Raw genomic sequence first — 10479 nt, 5'->3', positions numbered from 1 at the left:
GACTCCCACAGTCCAGTGACTCTTCAGTCCAAGTTTGGTGGAGGTAAGTCCTTGCCTCCCCACGCTAGACTGCATTGCTGGGTACTGCGTGATTTGCAGCTGCTCTGGCTCCTGTGCACTCTTCCTGGATTTCCTTCGTGCACAGCCAAGCCTGGGTCTCCGACACTCCTTCCTGCAGTGCACAACCTTCTGAGTTGTCCTCCGGCGTCGTGGGACTCCCTTTTGTGACTTCGGGTGGACTCTGGTTCACTTTTCTTCTAAGTGCCTGTTCAGGTATTTTTGCGGGTGCTGCCTGCTTCTGTGAGGGCTCCCTACGTTGCTGGGCGCTCCCTCTGTTTCCTCCTCCAAGTGGCGACATCCTGGTCCCTCCTGGGCCACAGCAGCACCCAAAAACCTTTACTGCGACCCTTGCAGCTAGCAAGGCTTGTTTGTGGTCTTTCTGTGTGGGAACACCTCTGCAAGCTTCATCGCGACGTGGGACATCAGTCTTCCAAAGGAGAAGTCCCTAGCTCTCTTCTTTCTTGCAGAACTCCAAGCTTCTTCCATCTGGTGGCAGCTTCCTTGCACCATCAGCTGGCATTTCCTGGGCTCCTGCCCACTCTCGACACTGTCGCGATTATTGGACTTGGTCCCCTTGTCTTACAGGTACTCAGGTCCAGTAATCCACTGTTGTTGCATTGCTGGTGTTTTTTTCTTCCTGCAGAATCCCCCGATCACGACTTCTGTGCTCTCTGGGGGTAGTAGGTGCACTTTACACCTACCTTTCAGGGTCTTGGGTGGGCTATTTTTCTAACCCTCACTGTTTTCTTACAGTCCCAGCGACCCTCTACAAGCTCAAATAGGTTTGAGGTCCATTCGTGGTTCGCATTCCACTTTTGGAGTATATGGTTTGTGTTGCCCCTATACCTATGTGCTCCTATTGCAATCTACTGTAACTTTACACTGCTTGCATTACTTTTCTTGCTATTACTTACCTAATTTTGGTTTGTGTACATATATCTTGTGTGTACAACTGATGCTCATACTGAGGGTACTCACTGAGATACTTTTGGCATATTGTCATAAAAATAAAGTACCTTTATTTTTAGTACTTCTGTGTATTGTGTTTTCTTATGATATTGTGCATATGACACCAGTGGTATAGTAGGAGCTTTACATGTCTCCTAGTTCAGCCTAAGCTGCATTGCCACAGCTACCTTCTATCAGCCTAAGCTGCTAGAAACACCTCTTCTACACTAATAAGGGATAACTGGACCTGGCACAAGGTGCAAGTACCTCTGGTACCCACCACAAGCCAGGCCAGCCTCCTATACCACCCATCCATGGGAGGAGAGGATGCTTTGAAGAACGTGGAAAGAGGAGGAAGATGAGTATAGGGAAAAGGGAGGACACCCTAATATGAAACTGAACTGGCTGCAAAAGTGGACATTCTTTGTACATAAATAAATGAAAACGTGCAACCAGGAATACACTAATGGGAGGAAGTGAGTGTGAAATAGTTTGAATAAGTTTGAGATTTTAGGTGGCCCTGCTCAAACTCTTACAGGAGAAGATCCGGTGATTCCTGGAGTTTAGTTTGTATATGGACGGAACGCTCATTTTAAGTTGCCAGCAAATTAGGCAGGGACTTGTTATCGTGTAGATAAAATGGATACACTGATAGGGGATCATCTAGTAGATCTAGAAAGGGGTGTCACGATCCCCTGCTTCGTCAGCGGGGGTGGGGTTGTTACTGGGCTGATGATACGCCAGGGCATCGGGTCACACACCCAGTAGTAATCCATGCTGACAGAGAACACCAGCATTGTATGTCTGTAACTGTTACTACGGTGAGTTGTGAAAGGATGCGACGGGTAATAGTAAACAAAAACACTTTTATCACTGAAAGAAGTGGCAGGAACCTGTATCAAACTGCAAACCAATGTCACTTAACCAGCTTCCCAGGAAATTGTACAGGGAAATATTGTTCCTGGTTTAAAACCTCCCAAAATCCATGCTGAAGATCAGTAAACTGGACCTTGTTTTTGGATTATTTGCTGATGGCCCTTTAAGAAATGCTGGGAAAAATGAGCTGCTGTCCACATTTGTTGAAGATTGTACTGTAAAATGCAGCAACTGCTCCAGCTTTTAAGACACATATTAGTGGGAGATCCTCCAACCCCTCCACCCCAAAGTTCCCTAGACAGACTCGAGCGCGCTCACTTCTCTCTACCACATTGGTTTTGGATGAGATTTAAGGGGGGGTGTTTCTGGCCGCTCCTACCCCCTGATGTGTGGCGCTCGGCAGGGCTGCTCCCTCTGTGGCCCAGACACTGACTGTCTCTCAGCAGTCCCTCTTTGCTGCTGCTCGTCGACTGCTGCTGTCTCGCCAGGTCCAAATCCGCCTCAAAAAGAAGCCTAAAACTAGTGCAAGGCTTTTACAAGAAGCCCACAATGAGCCCGCCATCAAAAATCATCAACAGGAAGCGCATGAACATTAAAACATGTATTTTCATGAGTGAATACAACCTTTACGTAACCTGCTCTAACACAATACTCATTATTCTTTGCAGACAGCCAAATACTCCGAGACTGCAGCACAGAATGTCTGTGCGCCATATCCTGAAGTCTTGATTCCTACTTTGCTTATTTTAATATTAAAATAGAATAAATATTTTTAATCCAAACTGATCGTACTGTTTTTGATCTGTAAACAATCGTAGTTCATGCACTTTCCTTTGGACATACTTTTGCACATGTGTGTATACACTTACTTTCTAATCCGTCTCTCACTTTCCTGCACTTCCATTACAAGATGGCCCCCGCCCTCGCCTGGAGTCCCTTTTACCACCATGTCCAGCTAAATAAAGAGCTCCTTCACACTATTTATCCAACAGCTGGTCAATAGTACATCATCACTACTATTTAGTCTGCAGCCGGATAAACAGTGAAACTTCAGATATTTAGGGGGCCGCTGGGTAAATAGCAGAGATTATGTACTATTTTGCTGGCCGCTGTGTAAATAGCAGAGATTATGTACTATTTTGCAGGCCGCTGGGTAAATAGTAGAGATTATGTACTATTTTGCTGGGCGCTGTGTAAATAGTGGAGATTATGTACTATTTTGCAGGCCGCTGGGTAAATAGCAGAGATTATGTACTATTTTGCAGGCCGCTGGGTAAATAGTAGAGATTATGTACTATTTTGCAGGCCGCTGGGTAAATAGCAGAGATTATGTACTATTTTCCTGGGCGCTGGGTAAATAGCAGAGATTATGTACTATTTTGCTGGCTGCAGAGTAAACAGCAGAGAGTATGAACTGTTTTGCTGGCTGCAGTGTAAACAGCAGAGATTATGTACTATTTTGCTGGCTGCAGTGTAAACAGCAGAGAGTATGAACTGTTTTGCTGGCTGCAGAGTAAACAGCAGAGATTATGTACTATTTTGCTGGCTGCAGCGTAAACAGCAGAGAGTATGAACTGTTTTGCTGGCTGCTGTGTAAATAGTGGAGATTATGTACTATTTGCCTGGTGCTGGATAAATAGACACTTAAAGCTGAAGACACAACCTTTTAAAAGAACACTACACTACATTATGATGTAATAAAGACCACTGAAGCTCTCAGAGCCCAGCGGCCCCTCCACTGATGGTAACTGTGTCTTTGACCTGTACAGCTCGGTGGTACAGTCCGCCCAGGTGAGTGCTGTACAAAGACCACACACATACATATAGATCTAGGCGGAGCTTTGATTTAGTAATTTTATTTCTTTCCCTTCGGGTTGGTATGTGGCGTACCTGGGCACCCTAGGCGGCTGCCTTCTTTGCTTTATGGCACCTGTGACCCATGACAGTAATTGTTCTGCGCATGAGCGGTGTTTGTGCTGTTGCAGTCTGTGCTGTGCCCACCCCGTGTGAGTGAGGGTAGCTTGCACAGCTGTTGTCCATACTCCCCCACACCTGCCAGGGGTCCATGCCATGGGTGACACCTCCAAGCAGACCAAAGGTGATGGGACGAATGCTTGTAATGTGTCTAACCACCAGCAATCGCTCGGGTCGCACCCCAACCCACCCTTCTTTTGTGCTCTGTGCCACTGGAACCAAGCTGTACCCGACTGAAGACCCCCGTCGGTGCGGGACCGGCCCTGGTCACTTGTGTTCTGGTTCAGGGAGGACCTGGCCTGGCAGCTCGGGCTGGACTCTTCCTACCTGAACAGGCTCATGGCTGATGTGCACACGGCTGGAGCCAAACTGAGGAGGCATCAGAGCAAAGGAGCATGGATTGGGTTAGACAAAGTGCACTCACTCCTCCCATCACCCTCTGCGTGTCTGACACCTCCAAGCACTCCTGGCCTGTTAGCTAAGAGCTCTTACTGGCCATGAGGTTTGAGAGAATACTCAATCTATAAAGACAAACTACAAGTCCCAGAATGCACTATGCGCTAAAATAGAGGCACAGAGCAGCCATATGTGCATTAAAGGAGTCTTCAGTGGTGCTGGACCGGTTTAGGGTCAATTAATGGAACTTTGTGAAACTTTCAATTCTGAAAAAAGATGAAGCGTTTTCTATTCCTCGTCCTTTTCGTTTCTCCACCTCTGTTGCCTTTTCTCCTCTGACAGTCTTTCCTCCTCTATCTACCTTTATGTCCGTATTTCCCTCTCTTCCCTATGATTCGTTCACACCCGGATATTCCTCCCTCCCCCGCCCATTTCTCTTGTGGTCTCAGACTGAAAGTCTTGGGGTCACTTTTAATTCCCTGTATTTTCTCTCACCCTCCGCCTCACTCTTCTCCCCAGAAATAAACCCCCCGGGTCCCAGTCGGGGGTTATTTACCGCCTCTGGGGCCGGGGCTGCTGCAGTCAGAGCTGAACTTGCACATTAGCGCTGCGATGTCTCGTCCGGGGTAGTAAGCGCTGTATACACGCACTAAAAATACAATTAGAAAGGCCTTCTTCAGTGGCCTCGATTGTAAAGCCACACAGTACACACGAGACGAGGGGGGACACAGACTCCCCCCACTTTATACACAGACACTCCCTCTCCATATACACAGACGCTCCCACTTTACAAACAGAGAAACGAAACTTCCCTCCCTCCCTGCATTTCCGCGATCATGGCCGCAGCTCAGTTCACGGGTCTCAGAGATGAGGCCACTTGTTCCATCTGTTTGGAATATTTCACGGACCCGGTGTCCACGGACTGTGGACACGTCTTCTGCCGCTCCTGCATCACTCAGAGCTGGGAGGGGAGAGATGGAAACTCCCCCTGTCCGCAGTGCAGAGAGATATCTCCTGGGAGAAGCCTCCGACCCATCAGGCAACTGGGAAACATGGTGGAAATGGTAAAACAGCTTCACCTGCCCCCCGTGAAGCCCCCGGAGGGGAATCTGTGCGAGAAACACGAGGAGAAACTCCGGCTGTTCTGTGAAGAGGATCAGAGGATGATATGTGTGGTCTGCCGGGAGTCCAAGGACCATAAATCCCACTCAGTGAGTCCCATCGAGGAGGCTGCAGAGGAGTACAAGGTATGTGTGTAGGTGTGATGGGATCACAAGTGAAGCCACTCCTTGACAATTATAGGGAAGACTGCAGAGGAGTACATGGTATGTGTGTGGGTGTGATGGGATCACAAGTGAAGTCACTCCCTGAGAATTATAGGGAAGGCTGCCCAAGAGTACAAGGTATGTGTGTAGGTGTGATGGGGTCACAAGTGAAGTCACTCCCTGTGAATTATAGGGAAGGCTGCCCGAGAGTACAAGGTATGTGTGTAGGTGTGATGGGATCACAAGGGGAGTCACTCCTTGAGAATTATAGGGAAGGCTGCAGAAGAGTACAAGGTATGTGTGTAGGAGTGATGGGATCACAAGTGAAGTCACTCCCTGAGAATTATAGGGAAGGCTGCAGAGGAGTACAAGGAATGTGTGTAGGTGTGATGGGATCACAAGTGAAGTCACTCCCTGAGAATTATAGGGAAGGCTGCAGAGGAGTACAAGGAATGTGTGTAGGTGTGATGGGATCACAAGTGAAGTCACTGCTTGAGAGTTATAGGGAAGCAGGCCCAGATCTAGAGGTTAAGCCAGGTGGGCCCGTCCCACCCAAGGAAGTGCCCCGGCCCACCCAAGGCCACTTAGATCTGGAAATCCAGCGTTTGTTGTTTTATCCTTAATGGTCACCGAGCACTGATTGCGTACTTAAGACTACATTGAGAAAGCTGTCCAAGGGTAGGGGTGGGCGGTGAACTCCGCTCGCAGAGTTTGCAGAGTTTCTCCCACTCCCGTTAGAGCGCGGGGTTCCAAAAAACTCTGCGTAGTGGAGCAGAGTTTTTTTCCTCGTTTGCGATCGCCAACGTTAAGTTGGTGAGCGAGAACGATCTTACTCCAGACCTCCTTCCAGCGACATTTGTCAACTTGGGCGGTCGCGGATGGTCGCTACCTCACGCATTGAGAAACCTTCCGTTCACGTTGAGGAAGCTACTGCTCAAGTTGAAAATCTACTTGAGCAGCAGAAAAGAAGCAGCACCCTCATGCGCTGCGCGTGGTGCCGTTCGTACTGATTTTTCAGCGCGGGACAAACACCCAGCGCTAAAAATCAGCACCAACGACACAACCTAATGCACTCCGCTGCTTGCAGAACTCCACATAGAGCGGTGGAGTCTTTTGGTCACTTCGCGGAGTTCCACCCAGGCCTATCCAAGGGCATAAAGGTATGTCACAGCCCTGGGATCACAACCCTACACTGAGCCCCTAAGAAGGGGCTGCAGGCGTACAAGCCCTGTATCAATGTAGGCTTAAGTTATTGCTTACTAAAGGCTTCATGGAGAATTCCGCCCAGGAGCACAGAGTTGGTCTGGAGGAATTCAGAGATCACTCATTGCACTGCAAGGTCTCCATAGAGAATTCTGCACAAGAGCACAAGGTGTGAAGCCCATAGAACGGGCTTCAGAAGAGAACAAGGGACTGCATGTCTGTCACAGCCCTGTGGTCACATGTCCCTGACCTTGAGCCCCACAGAAGATGCTGCAGAAGTGTACACAGTATGTCTGTATGTGTTCAGGGATCTCCAGCACCGTGGGCGCTGTAGTGAAAGAGATCCAAGTGTATGCATAATATGTTCTGGGATCTCAGATAGTTCTGTGGGCTTTATACGGAGAGAGGGCCAGGAATACAACTTATGTCTGTGTCTGTCCCGGGATCACAGATCTCATACCGTGAGCCCCATGTGCAGCAGAGCACAAGGTGTGGCAGGTGCCGTCCAGGGATCACCAGTCACAAAGTGCCAGTGCTACAGAAGTGGCTGCCGAGGAGCACAGGGTGTGTGGGTCGCAGCCTTTGAATCCCACTTTGGACAAGTTAGCTCCAGAGAGGAGGCCGCAGAAGAGCACATGGTGCATCTGTCACAGCCCTGGGATTACAGGTCGCACACTTGACCCCTAGTCTAGGGAGTAGGGAAGCAGGGATTATTCATGACATTCTCGAGGAGCCACAGAGAACGCTGCCAGGAATGACTGAGTATGGGCCTCATCAGGGTTTGGCAGGCGCAGGGATCCACCAGAAAGCAGCGGTTGTCTTGTCGGCCTAACCCGCAGCTCACCGCTCGGTTTAGTGTCAGGAGAAGTGCCTTGTTTCCAACAGCAGAGCCTCCCTGGGCTCCATCAGCAGAAACCCTTTCTACGCCCATCTGCCGCTGGGCCCTCGGTCACTATACCAGAGATAGAAGTGGCTCTTAGAGTCCAGTTGACCTAACTGGGCTCACCAGGAAGCTCCTAGCGGTCTCACACAGCAAACCAAATAAATTTCCCTGCCTCCCCCCCTGCAATGGTAGAAAACTCTTAGTTGCTTTTCCTTTTTCTATATCAAAATATGTAGTTTGTTTTTGGGGAAAAAAACTTTACTGAGCTGACTCATTAAACACAGCGCCTGCTAAGCAAAGCTGCCAGTCTTCAGCGGCGCCGCAGCGGCTCAGATGTAACCACAGTGATCTGCCAGGAGGAGATCTGGCAGTCTTCAGCGGCGCCGCAGTGGCTCAGATGTAACCGCAGTGATCTGCCTGCGGAGACCTGCCAGTCTTCATCGGCGCCGCAGCGGCTCAGATGTAACCACAGTGATCTGCTTGGAGGAGATCTGCCAGTCTTCATCGGCGCCGCAGCGGCTCAGATGTAACTGCAGTGATCTACCTGCGGAGATCTGGCAGTCGGTCTTCGATCAAGTGAAGGGAGGATATCTGGTCTCTGACCTGGTGCGCTGAGCTCTGTCTCCACGCACAGCTGTCCACATACTACATATGATGCATGTTCTGCTGCTGCCGCTACAGTACTGCATGCATGTTAGAAATGGGGTCTTTGGTTGGTAGTCAGGTTACCCTCTGTCCAAGCAAGGACCCTCACTCTAGTCATGGTAAGTCATATACAATCCAAATTATCCTGCGCCCACCCTCTGGTCGCTTGGCACTGAGCAGTCAGGCTTAACTTAGAAGGCAATGTGTAAAGTATTTTTGCAACAAATCATGCAATAACACAGCATAGCCCCACAAAAATACACCACACAGTGCTTAGAAAAATATATAATATTTATCTGGTTAAAATATCAGTTTAGAGAATGAAAAAGAAAAGTCTCTAGTGGCATAATCCTGAAGCCTTCGCAGGCCTCTTAAATCCATATAAAGCCACTCCCTACCCCTTCAGCTCACTCTGGCAGCTTTCTACTATCTCCCTTTGTGACGCTTTTTTGTTTTTCTCTTCCTCCGTCTTTCCCATATGTGTCTTTTGCTCGCAGCAAATGCTTGAGGCAGAAGAATAAGTGCCGTCCCTCAAAAACAAGTGCCGGTGCTCAGCACCGGAAACAACAAGCACAAATTAAGCACTGGTTTTCAGACGCCCCGGGACGATGCAGAGATATCCTGGGCGTGCAGGACGAAGTCACAGGAGCTGCGTCGATCCGGTGGGTGATGCTTGGAAATTTCTGTCGCACAGCAGGTGCTGCGTCGATTCTTCTCGCACGAAGTCTGGCTGCGTCATTCCGGCTCGGCTTTGCGTAGATCCAGTGGGCCGGGCATCAAAGTTCCGGTTGCAACGCTGGTGCTGTGTCGATCTCCTCTCGGGGAGCTGGGCTGCATCGTTCCGGTTCGGCGTGCAGTGATTTTCTCACCGCGATGCAGGTTGTGCGTCGTTTATGGCAGGCTGTGCGTCGAATTTTCACAGCACAAGGAGTTCTTTGCAGGATGAAGTCTTTTTGGTCCTGAGACTTCAAGGAACAGGAGGCAAGCTCTACCAAAGTCCTTGGAGAGCACTTCTCAGCCGAGCCAGAGTGCAGCCAGGCAGCAGGGCAATAGCAGGGCAGAGGCCCTTTGCAGAAAAGCAGTCAGCTGAGTCCTTTGGGCAGCCAGGCAGTTCCTCTTGGCAGGTTGCAGGTTCTGGTTCAGAGTTTCTTCACCAGCGGTATCTTGTCCACAAGTTTCTGAGTTGGTAGGGTCAGAGGCCCTGTTTAAATATCCAAATGTGCCTTTGAAGTGGGGAGACTTCAAAGAGTGGCTTAGAAGTGCACCAGGTCCCATTTCAGTTCCACCCTGTCTGCCAGGGTCCCAGTAGGGGGTCTGGCAGTCCATTCTATGAGGGGAGGCCACTGTCCTTTCACATGTAAGTGTCAGGCCCTCCACCCTCCCAGCCCAGGAAGACCCATTAAGCATGCTGATGTGGGCAGGTGTGACTGAGCATCTTGTGTTTGGGGTTGTCTGAGTGAAATGCACAAGGGAGCTGCCAAGTAACCTAGCCAGACATGGATTGTAAGGCATATAAGGATTTAAGTGCAGAGAAATACTCACTTCCAAAAAGTGGCATTTCTAAAATAGTAATATTAAATCCAACTTTGCCAGTCAGCAGGATTTTGTATTACCATTATGGCCATTCTAAATATGACCCTGTTACTCCTTTCAGATCAGAATCTACCACTCAAACAGTATATGAGGGTAGCCCTAATGTTAGCCTATGAGAGGAGCAGGCCTCACAGCAGTGTAACAACGATTGTAGGAGTTTTACACTACTAGGACATATAAACTGCACAGGTACGTGTCCTGCCTTTTACCTACATAGCACCCTGCCCTAAGGGTTACTGACGTCCTACCTTAGGGGTGACTTACATGTAGAAAAAGGGGAGTTTAAGGCTTGGCACGTACTTTTAAATGCCAAATCGAAGTGGCAGTGAAACTGCACACGCAGGCCTTGCAATGGCAGGCCTGAGGCATGGCTAAGGGGCTACTTAGGTGGGTGACACAATCAGTGCTGCAGGCTCACTAGTAGCATTTAATATACAGGCCCTGGGCACATGTAGTGCACTTTAATGTGGACTTACAAGTAGATTAATAAGCCAATTGGGTATGAACCAATGTCACCATGTTTTAAGGGAGAGAGCATATGCACTTTAGCACTGGTTAGCAGTGGTAAAGTGTGCAGAGTCCTAAAACCAGCAAAGACAGTGTCCAAAAAGTAGAGAGAGGCAGGCAAAAAGTTAG

General features: G+C 49.1%; 1 protein-coding gene across 1 annotated transcript in view; it reads left to right on the top strand.

The window, feature by feature from the left end:
• Positions 1 to 5023: 5023 nt before the first annotated feature.
• The window catches only part of LOC138283020 (E3 ubiquitin-protein ligase TRIM39-like), a 94112-nt gene continuing 88656 nt past the window's right edge, over positions 5024 to 10479 (top strand). Inside the window, exon 1 of the mRNA XM_069221134.1 lies at positions 5024 to 5501. Within this exon, the coding sequence (XP_069077235.1) occupies positions 5091 to 5501 (411 nt within the window). The 5' untranslated portion in view covers positions 5024 to 5090. The remainder of the gene's footprint in view (positions 5502 to 10479) is intronic.

This window comes from Pleurodeles waltl, chromosome 2_2 (genome assembly GCF_031143425.1).
Source record: "Pleurodeles waltl isolate 20211129_DDA chromosome 2_2, aPleWal1.hap1.20221129, whole genome shotgun sequence".
Lineage (NCBI taxonomy): Eukaryota > Metazoa > Chordata > Amphibia > Caudata > Salamandridae > Pleurodeles > Pleurodeles waltl.
This window is presented reverse-complemented; position numbering and strand designations above follow the sequence as displayed.